Source organism: Dysidea avara, chromosome 2 (assembly GCF_963678975.1).
Source record: "Dysidea avara chromosome 2, odDysAvar1.4, whole genome shotgun sequence".
NCBI lineage: Eukaryota > Metazoa > Porifera > Demospongiae > Dictyoceratida > Dysideidae > Dysidea > Dysidea avara.
In genome coordinates this window covers 7,542,335-7,558,252 of record NC_089273.1, presented here as the reverse complement: position 1 = coordinate 7,558,252, position 15,918 = coordinate 7,542,335, and the positions used below count along the sequence as shown (strand labels likewise).

General features: G+C 41.4%; 1 protein-coding gene and 1 long non-coding RNA gene across 27 annotated transcripts in view; one reads left to right on the top strand and one right to left on the bottom strand.

The window, feature by feature from the left end:
- Positions 1-15,918, bottom strand: part of LOC136246542 (uncharacterized) — a 163,545-nt gene that overhangs the window by 74,123 nt on the left and 73,504 nt on the right. The gene's annotated exons all lie outside the window — the stretch shown is intronic.
- On the top strand, positions 2,856-14,615 carry LOC136246526 (uncharacterized). 26 transcript variants are annotated; one of them, XM_066038024.1, is made up of 16 exons: positions 2,856-3,075; positions 3,930-4,038; positions 5,053-5,290; positions 10,841-11,033; positions 11,078-11,217; positions 11,270-11,596; positions 11,645-11,980; positions 12,036-12,151; positions 12,203-12,682; positions 12,737-12,970; positions 13,016-13,234; positions 13,288-13,341; positions 13,395-14,114; positions 14,162-14,240; positions 14,295-14,342; positions 14,399-14,609. In XM_066038024.1, the coding sequence occupies exons 1-4, from the start codon at positions 2,983-2,985 to the stop codon at positions 10,869-10,871; spliced, it is 471 nt and encodes a 156-aa protein (XP_065894096.1). In that variant the 5' UTR covers positions 2,856-2,982; the 3' UTR covers positions 10,872-11,033; positions 11,078-11,217; positions 11,270-11,596; positions 11,645-11,980; positions 12,036-12,151; positions 12,203-12,682; positions 12,737-12,970; positions 13,016-13,234; positions 13,288-13,341; positions 13,395-14,114; positions 14,162-14,240; positions 14,295-14,342; positions 14,399-14,609. The 26 variants fall into 26 exon arrangements, with proteins under 26 accessions (XP_065894096.1, XP_065894072.1, XP_065894082.1 ...); XM_066038000.1 differs by lacking the exon at positions 10,841-11,033 and having other exon boundaries at positions 12,737-12,764; positions 12,812-12,970; positions 14,399-14,608; XM_066038010.1 differs by lacking the exon at positions 10,841-11,033 and having other exon boundaries at positions 13,398-13,464; positions 13,516-14,114; positions 14,399-14,608.

The following is a 15,918-nucleotide window of genomic DNA, read 5'->3' as shown; positions in this document are numbered from 1 at the left end:
TGAATAGAATTATTTGTCAACAAAGTGACTTGTCACCATTTGTCATGCAAAATCACTCTCAGAACTGAATACATTTCTCCAAAAGTTACTTTGTAATGTATAAGACAGTAAATTGGCCATATCTTTGGAATGCTTCAAGACATCAAGCTGAAATTTTATCACAAGACAGATAAGCACCTACTGGTTCATTTTAGCTGAAAAAAGTGAAAAATGATATTTGTGCCAAAAGGGTAGGTTTTCCAAGATCAGGTCACATATTTACATTTTGTAAATTGCATCATAAAACCAATTCAATGCTGATATAGAGCGGAAAATTGTATTGCCATAGCAAAGTTATGAGTGATGGAAGTTTGGAAAAGTAGGCAAAAATCACGTGCCCACATGCCAAAAAAAAAAAAAAAAAAACAAAAAAAAAAAAAACAAAAAAAAAATTTTTGCAGGCCCAGTCACAATTTTCGAATTTTCGATTTTGACCGTAGACTTTAGTCGAAAATTTGTATTGACCATAGACCTGGTTCTGTATATTTTCACTATACTTTCGTGCATTACTAACTAGTGAAGCTTTGACCGTACTGGGAAACAGCTTGACCGTTGTTCTTAGTGAAAAATCAGCCTTGTTCATTGACCTTTAGCTTTGACCGCGGTCGCAGATCGTAGTACAGTGTCTACTGGAGTGACAATTTACAGGAATTTTCAAGCCTGTAAATTCCAAAAATTCTGTAGCTCCTGTGGGTTTCACCCCCAGACCCCATTGAAATAGCTAGCTAGCGGGAGTTTGTAAAAAGCGGAATAAGGAATAGCGGAATAACTTTTACGTTACGATGAAATAGCCTCTTATAAGGCTTCACACGAAATATTAGACTCAGTACACTATTATAACTCAACTACGCCGCTTATAACTGACGCTATTATAACTGAACTACGCCGCTTATCACTGCGAAGTGCAATAAATGGAATAGCGTTTACAGTATTGTACACTGTAGACATTTACTATAAGTATAGTCACCATAGCACACACAGAGAATACAGTATCATCTATATACAATAAAGTACCTTTTCATACTTCACCGGGAACTATGTGATGCGCATTAAATAGAATTTATAGCTCTTTAAATGGAATGTCAGAATATCAGTGCTCTTTAAATAGAAATTAGATGTGACAACACGTATATTGGAGTTGCTCGCAGTATAACAATCAGGTAATGTATTTCATGCTTAGAAATGCTAGTTTAATTAGTTAGGCTAACCCTTTGTGTTTAATTACTAATGCACCAACACGCACAATAAAGTATCTTTTCGTACTTGCACCTGGAACAGGGGCGGATCCAGGAGCTGGCAAGGGGAGGGGCACAAACAGGCTAACTAGGGAGAGCCAGATTCTCTTATCAGTTGCTGAAGCAGCAAATAATAACTTTTTTAGTCTCTCACTGTTAATTTTTGCCCTTTTGGCTTCTGCAAGATGGTTGTAAAGTCTTAAAAGCTGTTTAAACGGCTCTGAGTGCCTTAACATCAGCAACACGATAATTATTTTTTAGAGGCGCTTATTACGCACGAAGGTGCTGGGTGACAATTTCACAGTTAGTTTGACTTTAGTTCGTGGTTCAGGTGAATTTGTAATAAATGCTAGTAAAATGTACTTATTTTCATGAATTTTATAGCTAAACTAATCTTGGCCTGATAAAATAAATAAAGGCCTGATAAATCTTGGCCTGATAAAGGCCTGATAAAGCGTCCACATTGCGTTTCTCTGATGGGGTTGAGACTGAAACGTTGGTAGTGACGGAGCTCGACGCTGATGCATAATCAGTTGAGTCTGAAATGGTGGTAGTGACGGAGCTTGACACTGATGCATCATCGATCATAAGACCAGAGACAATAACCTCAACCCTAAATGCACTTAGAAAGAACCTCTTTACTTTCAGCAGCTCTGTAAGTGGGCCCTTAAAAATCATCTTGCATGGGATTTCCATGCCTCCTTGCTCTAAGTCACTGGAATATTGACGACTTCCTGTAACAGTACCACGTATTACTCCACCTCGCCTTAGAAACGCTGAACGCAGAATGTGGCCAACAACTTCTTCAGATTTATAGTAAGCAACGGCGTGTCTGTCTTCTAAATTATCGGTCTCTCTATGGCAAAGTAGAGTTTCTCCCATTACAGGGAGCCACACGTCTTGATAGACGTGAAATCCGTGTACGCAACTCTCCACGCTAGCCTCGCCTGATAGTGCCATTTCCTTTCCGACATTAGACAAAATTTGATATTGTCATGATAATCGATAAAATTTTTTTGCCGGATTACGAAATTAGCGAATGTTTTCTCGCGAATGCTGTGACAATTGACTTATCGCAAAAGTTTTCTATCACGAAGAATTCCCGATATACGGTATGATACAGCTCCAAATGTTTCACTAGAAGAGACCCTTAAAGTGGTGATATACAAACACAAGTATCTGGGAAGGTGTTGATAGCACACTATTGAAAATTGTCTACTCTGCACAGATACATTTGTGTGTGAACCTCCTGTATGATTCAGTACATGGCCACACATATCATATATGCATTATAGGCATGTTTACAAAATTTAATGGCACATATTCATTTATTAAAATCTTGTAATTAGAAAATACAGTACAGTAACATCCATGGTACTGCATAGTACTACACCTATGACCTGAGCTGATGTATGTATGTATGTATGTATGTATGTATGTATGCTCAGGATGACCTGAGCTGCTGATGTATGTATGTATGTATGTATGTATGTATGTATGTATGTATGTGTGTGTACAGTGTCCTTTATAGAGAGGTTAAATGTATGATGACCTTTATAGAGAGTTTAAAATGTACAGTGTCCTTTATAGTGAGGTTAATATGTAGCCTGCAGAGAATTAGGCTATCCATCAGGAGGCTTGGTGTTGAGCTCTTCCATTACATTTGGGAGAGGGACTGGTCCTGTTTGGCTAGATAGAGTTGGTTGTCATGGTACCGAAGACAACCTGTCAGCATGTACAGTTGAGATTGGAGGAGGGACTAGTTCTTGTACTCATGCTCAAGATGTCAACATTGTTTGTGGTAAGTACACATGTACCATCAAATATTACTGAGCATACATTAATGTGCAATGTATGCTTTAGACACTGGCAATGAAAACAATTTTGATATTCGTCTTGTTAATGGTGATGTTGCAAGTGAAGGTCGTGTTGAGGTGTTTTATGGAGGCCAATGGGGAACCATTTGCCGTCAAGCATTATCACAATTCTTGACAGAGTCAAAATAGGGATTTGTGGTTTACATTACCACCCCAACGATCCCTTCTTGTTTCATGGCTTTTTTCAGCAATCCCTATTCCCTATTTTAAATTGTTAAATTTTTTTATATGTCTAGTATATGTTGTGTTGTGTTGAAACCCTCATAGTTCTGTATAGTGTAAACAGTAGTACTACTTTTAGACAAGGTTCTTCTGGCTTGTTGGCCAGAATGATTTATACAGTAAAATGTATACTCATCTAACTCAAGACTGTAAACTGTAGCTACCATCTTTAGAGTGATGGTCTAATCTGTTTATGGAGGGGTAATGTGTTTTGTGTTTTTGTTGGTGTAAGGTGCTTCAAGTTCACCACGCTCTCCTCCCATATGGCTTTCTCTCCTCACTACTTGGTGAACAGCTGTTACTGTGGTCTCTTACCCTAGCCTGTATTTGATGTTTGGAGCCATCCCCCACTGTACCACCTAGTTTTATGATACTGTAATCAAACAGAATAGAGCATGTCCAAGTGATACTGATATCATGCACTGGTTGTTTATTGTGGTAAACTGTCCTTATGTCACACTGCATATTCAAGTACACTTGACAAATCTGTTACTGTATTACTTGACTAAACAACTGAAATTTGTTGTGTGTCTGTGAGTGTCATGTAATTCAACAGGAATATGTGAAGGCTGCATCTAGCCAGGTACAGCGAGAGATCAAGGTGACATTTGAAGATGTGTTCCAGTATGTCATCAACTGCTGGTTAAAGGATAGCTCTAAGTTTGGTATGGAATTGTTTCATGTGTGACCTGTGTGTTGTTTGTGTTATGTGTGTATGCAGTGAAACAAACTGTCCACATTATGCTAGGATGCAATAACAGGGATGTACCTAGCTTTAGAATAGTGGCGGTTATAAGAGACAAGAGTGTAGGATGAAATGTGTGGGTCCTTAAGCTTGACAGGTGAGGTAGTGGCTATTTTTTTCTGAGTGCTAGTCATAGCTAACTACTGCTAACCATTGTGGGAACATCCCTGCAATATTAGATAAGCCTCAAAAGCAGCTAAAAGTGCAAAGCCTCTATGCTATAACTTTGCCTCAACTGGTGTAAAGCACAATTGTGACTGGATTTTGGAAAAACGATCCAAATCGCACATTAGAAGTTCCGAGATAAACGGTTTTAAAGAATTGAAGCCAGCATAACTCTCCAAGGATAGAGGGCACGCGTATGAAATTTACACAAAAGATGCATCAATCTGTTACCTTTCAAGCCACTTCCAGTACTTGTAGCTGCTTGTACAGTTTCCCGCCAAATAAGATAGAAAATCTGAGCAGTTGGACGAGCGAAGTAGTATCACGAGTGCTCACAAAGGGGTGGAGGTTGGGGGGTGGAGGTTGGGGGGTGGCGGGGAGGGCAAAAGTTAGACCTCAAAATGGAGGCAGACCACGATTGGAGTCCAGACACGAGATTACAGGGCTGTGCTGGCTCCTTAGTGGCTGATATGTAGCAAAATCAACAGAAAACACGTCTGGCCAACATTATAAGGCTGTCCACCAGTAAACCACTGACTCTTGCCAAGCCAGGTCCTTCACAAGGCCTGAAACCGCCATTTGAGCACTCCACACCACCCAGAAAAGACGTGTGTAAAAACCAGCCTCGTGTAGTTTGAGTAGTGCTGAGGGTCAAAACTTGTAGTACGATAGTGTAGCTATCCACTGGTGGTGTTAGTTTGATTTTGCCTGATGTGCGATTTGGATCGGTTCTGTAAAATCTGGTCACAATTGCGTTTTTTTTTTCCAGGAGCTATAAACAACAAGTACCTTCTATTGGGGTTATCTCAGTTATCGTTTTTTCATGAGCCAACTGACCTTCAGCTGTTCATCAACTCTGGAATTTTACAGTTGCTAGGCAACCTCCTGTCTAGCCAGCAGGCTCAATTGGTGGCAGCTAATGATGACAAAAAGAACAAATATGTGCTCAACGAGAGAGTGGTCTTCAGCTGTTCTCAACTGCTGCAACTTATTGCTGTGAGAACTGGGTCACTGAAATAAATTGTTATGGTGTGACTATGTCTTTTTGGTGCCTGCACGAAGTGTAGTTTGTGTGCATTTATGGTATAGTGTAGTGTGTTGTGTGTGCATGTGTGTGCCTTAAGAACTTGTAGCATCAATGTCCTTGTTATGAAGACCCTCTCTAGTCCCACTCCCCAATGGTCCTTTTTATCCTAGGACATGTTGAGAACCCTTTAAGTGTCCTTGTTGTAAAGATCCTCTCTAGTCCCAGTCCCCAATGGTCCTTTTTATCCTAGAACATGTTGGGAATTCCTTAAGTGTCCTTGTTGTAAAGACTCTTTCAAGTCCCAGTCCCCAATGGTCCTTTTTACCCTAGGACATGTTGAGAATCCTTTAAGTGTCCTTGTTGTAAAGATCTCTCTAGTCCCAGTCCCCAATGGTCCTTTTTATCCTTGGGAATTCTTCAAGTGTCCTTGTTGTAAAGACTCTCTCTAGTCCCAGTCTCCACTGGTCCTTTTTATCCTAGGACATGTTGGGAACTTGTCCTTGTTGTAAAGACTGTCTCTAGTACCAGTCCTCAATGGTCCCTTTTATCAAAGACATGTTGAGAATTTTTAAAGTGTCCTTGTTGTACAGCCTTTTGCAGTAGTATAAGCATTTCATATGGTTTACATATGCTTATTCAAGAGAAGGGTCAATAATACTTGGTATGGTTTCTTTGCATGGAGAAGATGACTTTGACCACTAGACTTACATAGATCGGGCTGATTTTTTTTCTTTTGTGTGTGCCTGTGTGGATGGGGGAAAGTGGTAGGGTAGAATTTCTGTGTAGTGTTTTGCCTGTTCTACGGTGAGTACTAATTTGCAAAACCGTTCTCTTCTTACATTTTTGACTCAGTAGTTTGTTGTGGTCATTTTAAATGAGCCATCAAGTAGCTGTATTTCACCTTACACATGAGTTTTGATAAAATTTAACCTATATTGCTCACATTAGCAATTGCCATAGATACACGGAAGCAGAGTTAATTGTAATAGTAAGTTGTAGCCCAGCAAACTATCTCATAACAGAATCACAATATAGCATTATTACCCTTTATAATATACACTGTCATTAAAGATTAATTCTGGTCGCTTCACTGGATACTGATAGAGTAGAATCTCTAAGCAAGTGTTTCCAGGCTGATTGTTCACTGCAACTTCATTCTTGAAGCCATATCTTCACCAGTGAACATGAGATTTTCACTCTATTTGAACTAAATTATTGTAGTTCTATAGATGGTGCACGCATGCCTAAGTTTCATTTCAATCCAAGGGATTATGAGCCTGTGAGACACTTCGAAAACATATAAGTTTGTACAGGGACTAATCACCTGCGTGCTCTATGATGAGTACTGATTGGTGAGGCCATTATGATCATACTACAGTTATGTGTTCAGTTGGAATTGTAAAGCAGAATTTGAGTGTCCTTGAATGCTATAGCAGGGTAACAAAGCAGTGTTAAATAATGGTATACATAATATGCTTTGATCTTTGGAAGATAATGAAGTCTTTTAAATCCACCAGGTTTTTAAATGGTTAGAGACCTGCTAGCAGAAAGACCTCCATTACAAATCTCACATTCAATCATTAATGTGCCATGCTCTTACAAGCATATTGCTGGCTAATAGCCAGCTGTGGGCAAGCATTCACCCTCACCAACAGCAGTTTAGCCACTTCATTCATTTTATAAGCATGCCTAGAAACATTTTATTGTGGGAGGTAGAATCTAATGTTGCAGTTACGTTTGTTAAAATGAACGGACAGTTCTAGACATACATATCATAGAAAAAATTGTTTAATGTGCATCCTCTATTAAGCCATGACCAATTAACATTCCATAGCTTTTGGTAAAGTGGTCTAGAACATAAAAGAAAGGCAAATTGTAGTAGAAGGCAAACACTTGTCGGAACCAGAGGAAACACATGCCACTTGTGAGTTTGCTACCGTAGAGTGAAATAGTGGCCTTGTTTGGTCTCTATTCTTGTGACTGCATGCGGTCAGATAGGAATGTGGGCAGGTAAGGGGACCAAAATTGGGTTTCAAGTATTTTAAAATTCAATCTCCAGTTGTCTGCATTTTCTTGTTGTAAATGCTGAATTGATGTCACTAAGACTATTCCATAAAGGTGGTTTTTTAACAGTGGTATTTTGGTGCATACGGGTACCCTACTAAACACTACTACCATCCATACTTGTTAGATAATATGCAATTCATTCAACACGTATAACAACAAGGTGCATGTAAAGTAATTTGGTTACCTGAAATGCTTAAGTCAGCCTACATCACACAAAGCTGAAGTAATGGCTTACGTCACATTTGTGAGACCTTGACTGTTGTAATATCATGTGATTAAGAACATTAATAGTCATTGCAATGGAGAGCTGCAGGTGGATCAAAAGTGCCATTTTGTTACTTTTCAGTTGACTAAAACCAGTGATGAATACAATATCTATAGGAACTGGGCTGAAACATAATTATGGGGTAATAATTATCACCCCTGCACCTTCCTCTTTAATTTTTTAAATAGCCTCTTGCCTTCCTCCGGCTCCTGCCTTCCACCCCTTTGGAGTTAGCCTGATACAGTTAACCTCAGTTTAAAATCTATCTCAAATGGCGGGAAACTTAGCTGTTGGCTACTTGTATGGTGGATGCTCTGGAAGGTAAGTAATTGGTATAAAACATGTGAAAATTTGGTACTCATAGCTTCATCCATTGGTGAGCTACAGCACACTGAATACTTAAAATCAGCATTTCTCAATACTTTTATAGACAATAAGACCGGTTTTCCCAGACTGGACCACTTTTTCAGATGAAAATAATCCTCCAGATCTTTGACACTTCATTCACCACCCTCTTTCATTTATGCTATTCACTATTCATTTTAACCCAAGAGCACCCCCACAGTGGACACGCACATGGTTTCCTGTAATTGGTTTTGTCAAAAACTGCATGTCTCCTTGTTTGCGTGTTGGTACGGCTGTCCAACAGCAACGTGAGCAAACAGGCTTGAGCTACAGAAATAAACCTTCACTCAATGCATAAAGGGTGTTTACGTACCATATTATAGGTTAGCTATCTATTTTTGTCAAAGGGGTGTAGCCAGGCACTGAAATGATGTATATAAACGTTCAGTAGGGGCTAGCCTACGTAACAGGCATATAGCGACTGAAAAACAATATACAGTAACAGGCCTTGTAAGCTACAAGGAATGGTGTACCTTTTCACGTTAAAAGGGAAAATTACCTGAATCATGAGCATCTTTAAACCAGAGGAATCATCGTACGTGTTACGTACATCTTTTCAATTTTCAAAAATGCTTTTGCAAATGTCAGTGACTATGACACTTTTTTTTTATCCGGCCCTAATGGCACTCCCTTCCACCCATACGTCTCTATGGAAAACAAGCTAGAAGAACTAGAAGAACAACATAAAAAGGGAAAAAGAAAGAATTTACCTACAGAAAAGATACCTAAAAGAACCTACAGAAGCCCAGGGAATGTTAGTGAACTGGTAGATGCCCATCTGCGACGGCGAGATCTACTGCCAGGGGCACACCAGGACGCTTAGAGCGTGATCGAGAACCACGGATGCACATAATGGAGGAGCGAAGCAAGGAGAACCCCAAACTGCAATGGAGCCAGCCCATCACCACTGAATATGGGGAACTCCACTTCTCACTGAGTAATTGAGCCAAATGCTTATACAGGGCTGCCCACAGGGGGGGGGCAACTGGGGCATTTTGCCCCGGGCCCCAGCCTGAAAGGGGCCCCAGGAGGCCCCACGAAGGGCCCCCCGAATACCTGTTTAAAAGATCGATATACTCTAATAGAGCATTCACATCTAATTACTCTAATAGAGCAATCACAGTATTCTTCAGAGGAGCAGTATAGCAAGCTTATAGATAAGGAGATATGGTTGGTGATGGGTAGTTACTGTCATTGCCAGCAGGTTGTGACTTTTTTTTTTTTTTTTTGGTCTTCACCTTACAACTTGGGTCAAGGGCCCCACTTTAACTCTTTGCCCTGGGCCCCTTAATTTCTCTGGGCGGCCCTGTGCTTATAGGTGGTAGTGTCTGCTTTCCCCATTCCACCGGAGGAGGAAAAAACTAATGGGGTAAAACTGCCATGCTCTACTTCGCGTATACGCTCCTCATAAGCACGACGCTTCTCAGCCTCATGCCTACGAAAAGTGGCAGCCAAGGTGGTAGACCGATTGGAGGCTGCAAAAGAATTAAAAACGCGGACATCAAAAAAGGTGCGATGATGTAAGCACCTCCAAAAACCAGATGCTCTGATATCCACTCTGGCATTATCATCAAGCACAGGTGAATGGTGATGCATAACCTCACCAGACAGGGCATGTAAGTGAGGCTCTACCTGGACATCATGGCACACTTCTGTCATCAAACTAGCAGTCAAATCTCCTACTTCATTATGCCGGATAATTGGAAAGGTATCATGTGGGCAGCTAAGGGCGTGAGACAAGGTAAAATCCTTACCACACACACGGTGCGATGGTTACAATGATGGTGTAAAGCCATAACCTAAACATACGGCATCAATGAATTCACCTTTATGAAGGGCGAAACCATATGACACTTTGCATGGCAAACAAGACACTATACAAATGTAGTAATACGCATATAGCTGGACTTCTGTGAAGATATTCATTTAAATTCTCCCTCCCCATGGCCCACTTTGCATTATAGCAGCTGACGTATCATACACAATATGTGATTATTGACTGGTGTTATTGCAGGATGATAAGCCTTGTTCTTAGTGACCTCCCAACTATTTTCTGCTCAACGAACTTCATCATATTTCTCAAGTAGGTTTCTATCCTTCTGAAAGCTTCTCACCAAGGACCCAAATGCAGTATTCAAATTCTCATTCTTCCATGGCCACGATATCTTCCAGCTATTCTCAAAACAAATAGTGGAATTTGATTAACATGTAATACACTGTAAATGATGTTTAGAACCTGAACCACTTTCCTGTAATATCATACAGGATGGTAGTACTGTATATTAGGGATCGTGAAGAATTGGGCTTTTCCAGTGAAAAGTGTCACCCTAAAACCAGCCGCAATTTCATTCATGATAGCTTGGCAGCATTGGCTAAACCAGGCACAGCCAAGCCCAAAAATGCTTTCAGGCTAACTCTAAATCCTTCCAGAGATGTGTCTTTTTTCCAACCGCAGTATGTACAATACACATATCATAGACTTGCTTTGTGTTCCAGTTCTTTTTGCTGGCAATACAAGGTGTCGATTCGCAATAGGGTGATGCGGCTTCCCTGTGGCTGTGTTGACTTATCCATAGTGACTGGATTGATTGTAGAGATACCTCTTGTGCTATTCTTCACTTGTAATGCTGTGCAACAGGTGAAGTATAGGTGAAAACAATGTGCAATAGCCACTTCGCCTTCCATTATGTAATTGATTGTTGGGGCACATGTTCTGAAAAAGGACCATTGGGGACTGGGACTAGAGAGGGTCTTCACAACAAGGACACTTGAAGAATTCCCGACATGTCCTAGGATAAAAAGGACCATTGGGGACTGGGACTAGAGAGGGTCTCCACAACAAGGACACTTGAAGAATTCCCAACATGTCCTAGGATAGAAATACTTGACTATAAGGGAATACGCTGACTGTCCTGGGATGTCCATACATTGTAGAGGACAATTTCAGACTAAAGGACTTGTCCGGGCAATCCTGGACCTACCTGAGGTTAGTCTGCAATTTTCACAACTGTGATGTAGTTGTTTTTCCAGATTTATCCCTGGGTCGTCTGCAAGTGATGTCCACTTCCAGGCTTATTTACTGGAGGGCTTGGCCAGGTGGAACCAGGCACGAGCACTGGCAGCAGCAGCAGTCTAGTATGCGCATTTTTAATTTGCAGCTTGCTAGCAAGGTTAGTTTTTAAATTACTACACCCTTGCTGACTGACATATCCGGTCAACAAGGTCAGCGAGTCTGTCTCCGGCAGCAAGCTACTCCCGTACCATCACACACCAACATGCCGCAATGAGGGGGAGCTGTTTGGGGTGTCTTACCTCTACAAACAAGCTGGCATGCTTCTTTAGCTCACTGAAGATAAGTTGGCTGAGGGTGAGGAGGGAGATGAAGAGCTACATGAAGAGCTACTGGATGAAGGGTTTGCAGAGGATGACACTGACACTGCCACCTTCACTGACACTGCCACCTTTTCTGAAGATCCCAGGATGGTTGGTACGGGAGTAGCTGAAAAAGATGATGAGGATGATGGTGATGATGATGACGATGAGATGGAAGTAGTAATTAATTGGATACAAATTGTTATATAATTATTTATGTGTCAGGATGATACTATCATTGATGATGGTACCACCATGGCAACCACCAGTTCCAACACCACTGCTTCCAATGACATTATATCTGCCAGTTCCACCACAGTAGACTCCAGGGGGGATACCAGGATGGGAGAAGGTGGCACAGTTAGCCCAAGTGCTTGTTGGGCTGGACGGGCTATCTGTGTCAAACGAAGAGGTCCAGAAGATCAAGGCTCTCTGGGATGACCTGGATCCTTATGATAAGAGGGCTACAAAAGTGCTCCATAAGTCTCAGCCACTGAATTTGAGGGGTCACTTCTGTGGTCAGAAGAGGACAGGTCACACGACCACATAGCAAATGAGGAGGTATACTGACGTACTTAAGTGGTAGTAAACGATACTCTAGTATGTGTTACCACAGATGCATTCTCGCTGGAGTCTCTGTGCCATTGTCTCCATTAAAGAGCCGTGTTGTGGAAGCAATCTGCTTACTACTGTGCACTAGGCATAATGTGTCAACAAGGACCAGCGGTGCCGGTATGGTCATGAATATAATATTGTTATACTGTACTGACACATTCCATGTAGGCGGACAGAAAAGAGCCTACCTGTCCAAATGGAAACTAATTTTGCTGGATTACACTGCCATCCGGGCTCGGCTGTACAATTCCCTAGGCCTGCTGGAGGGGACCAACCTTGCATTGTATGCTATTAATCAGACCACTTTGGTTACTCACTCTATTCGATAAGGCTGAAGTTTTGATTCTTTTATTGATAGCAAAAATGGTACAAGAACGAGGAGAGGAGGAAGGAGATCCTGGCTAGAATGCAGAGTCTAGAGATGGTAGCTCAACCACTCTGTGCACAGGAGAATCTTCCTGCAAATAACCAGCCACCTTTCCCTCCTGCCCCTCCAGCACCACACCATCAATTCTCCGAGCCGGATGACACATCTGGACAGGCTAGGATCAGAGCTGTTGCCGGCACTGGTACTCATGTTGGTTCTCGGGTCCAGTGCACAGTAGTACCACCGGAATTGGCTGCCCCACTAACAGTGACACACAAGCAGTGAGCTGGTAATCCTTGGTAGTATAGTCATAACAATTATTGTATAATTTGCAGGGATTCCAAGAACAGGAAGTGGAGACAGGTATGTTAAACCTTGTGTACGTCAATTTTGTGTATGTCATGTTTTAGGAACTGTGTGTCATACTGCCATTTGGCACCGTAAGCGAGCACTGAAGAGAAGGATGGAAGAAGCTGCTGCTGCTGGACTGGAGGGACCTCTTCCTCCACCACGCCAACACAAAAAGCATAAACAACATGATTGCAGCAAATGCCACCAGCCTTTGAGTGGTAATTACAAACTAGACACTATATGTCCTGATTGTTCTATTTTAGTGCATAGTGGGCACACCCAGTATTATGGGAACTGGTACTGCCCAAACCTACCAGGGCAAGTGCCAGTAGCTGAGTGGAGGGCACAACAGAAGGCAAACCGAGTTGCCCAGAGGGAAAGAGAACAGCAGCAGCAGCAGCAGCAGCAGCAGCAGCAGCAGCAGCAGCAGCAGCGGCGGCGGCAGCGGCTACTGCATTAGGAAACAGACTAACAATGAGAAGGTTTGCCATGATGATCTGTGCATAAGATAATTCAGTGGACTGACTACTTCCAGTAGGCGCCCAGCAGCAGCGGCAGCTGCAGTAGGAAACAGACTAACAATGAGAAGGTTTACCATGATGATCTGTGCATAAGATAATTCAGTGGACTGACTACTTCCAGTAGGCACCCAGTGATCACAATGAAGGACAGTGTAACCCATCATGGTGCTGCAGGAGTGGACTTTCTGAATGTAAGTGTACGATTTGTTTGTACATGAATGGAGTATACTATTATATATTAGGGAGCAGTGGTGGAACACGCTTTTAATGACAATATATACCAAAAAATATTCAGTGTATGCTTATTACTAGTAGTAGTGGTGTGTCACTCTTTGGTTTAACTTCACAAAAGGTGGACTGGAATCTGGTCGCAAAAATTTCATGGAATTCGCTTTATAATATGACATCAACCCTCTGCATCCTGATCACTATATCTCCATAATATACTTACATTAACTACAGTTATGTGCACCCTGTGCAATCTACTCTAATAAAGCAGTAACTTTGAATTGTGAATTAATTAATTGTACCAAACATTCAAGTAGTTCCCCTAGATTTGATTCCTAGTGGGGCTTACCGGTTTATGCCAAGTAAGATTTGTTTGAAAGAAGAATGTGGCAGTACTTTCAAGGACCTTGATCCTTTTAATGTAGAGACCCCCTGTACATTTTGTTACTTTTCTGTAGTTGAACTTCATAAAGTCTGTAAGAATCCACTTACCAATGTCAGCATTGCGTGAACGTCCCAGTGTATGGGACCTTACAAGTCTTATAACTGAACGAGTATACTTAAGGAGGGCATGTGTCTTACAATTGAACCAGGACTGTACTTTGTGGATGCAGTAAGTTGAGCATCATTTAGAACAAAACATGTTGCGTGTTCCCGTAGCTACAGGGTGCAGCGTTAGCCAGAAATGTTTCATATCAACAGAGATATGTTGGAACCATTCCAAAACTTCAATGAAGGGGTAAGCATTTGTTAACAAAATCTGTCGTTCTATGCATCCTTTGATTTTTGTTAGCCTGGTGACACATTGCAATTGTGACCCTTAGGCAACTTTTTAAACAAAGTAAGATGCATGTTCTCTGTACATTGCAGGGATCACCTTATTTCCATCTTTATTAGGTACGTATTGAAGATGATGTAATAATCTCCTCGTACTGTGGGGGGGATTAAGTCCAGGATGATCAACATCTCATAATTTTCTGGACTGGACTATGTGTATTATGTGGACTATGTGTATTATGTGGACTATGTGTATTATGTATTATGTGTACTATGTGTATTATGTTGAATGTGTTGATAATGGTATTAATTTGATATTCATAAGCTTGTGGATGTTCTAAACACGTGCATGCTGGTTGTATGTTACTATCTTATGACCTGATGTGCTTGAGGGGTTATATAGGGTCTTGATATTGATCTCGCCTATGTCACTTGAGTCTGGTGGCCTTAGCTTGTTTGATTGGTGGTATTTCCTGCTGTCCAGCACTGTAACACATTGCGCTTGGGAACGGTGGCAACGGCAACCCATCCAGCCTGTAAAAATAAATCAAACCATTGACAGTAAGTAAGATACAAAAGGTGTGGAGATCTGGAGTACTTGATAGTGACATAGTTACTGTCTATGATATTGATGATTACACAGTGTGACCATAGATAAGAATACTACAATCCTTTACTATAATCTTTTACTGACTGCTCTATTAGAGTATATCGATCTTTTGTGAATTTTTTTTATGGAAGAAAAAGGGAAGGAAGTGTCCCCCATCCCCTAGATGGGCCACTGATTATAAGGTTTGGTCAGAATGATGATTACCATGACTGAACACTGACTGTTCTGGGCTCCCCTCTGGAGCCTGTTGTCTGGAGGCTGAATAGGAGATGTTGTACAAGTTATGCTGATGCCTATAGCTAGCATATCAAGCTAGCTAGCTTTACTCTGCAAAGCCTGTGACATATAGCTACATGTACAAGGGAAGCCCCATGATCTCTCATTACCTAAAAGATGGATTGATTGCTACTGTCATGTGAGTGGAGGCCCTATTAGCTCTTGTGTAGATGAGGGTAACTAGCTATACAATGGATTATAGAGGGCCTATGGCTATAGTGGGCTACTGTTAAAAGATCGTGATGGTGTATAGAAACATTCGCCACTGAGAGCAGTGTAATCTGCTACACTTAATGGCTTCGATTAGTGGAACAATTAACGCTTGGAGGCCACAAAAGGCAGGCCATTCAGCTTAACAGCTGAACTTGGAAATTGGATTTGGCGAAATCCAATTTTCCAAAACTACAAAGCATAAAACTTTAGCGTTTGGAGCGCGCAGCGCGCCAAGTGCTAAAGTTTTATGCTTTGTAAGTATAAATAATAGGATGCATATATGGTGGAAAGATACCTGCATAAAACTCTATCCTTTGATTCTTTCTATGTGGTAATAATTGAACGATGGAAAGGTACCCTCATCCTCCTCCCATGGAGCAAATGAGATGGTGTTATAGGCTCCAGGTCGCAAATGTCTGATGATGTGTGAGTTAATGATCAATCGTTGAGGAGTGCCTCCACTTCAACTACAATTGTTTGAAGGCTTTCTAAAGTGGCACGTGTTCTGCCCAGGATCTTCTTTAAGGCGGACTTGGTGAGG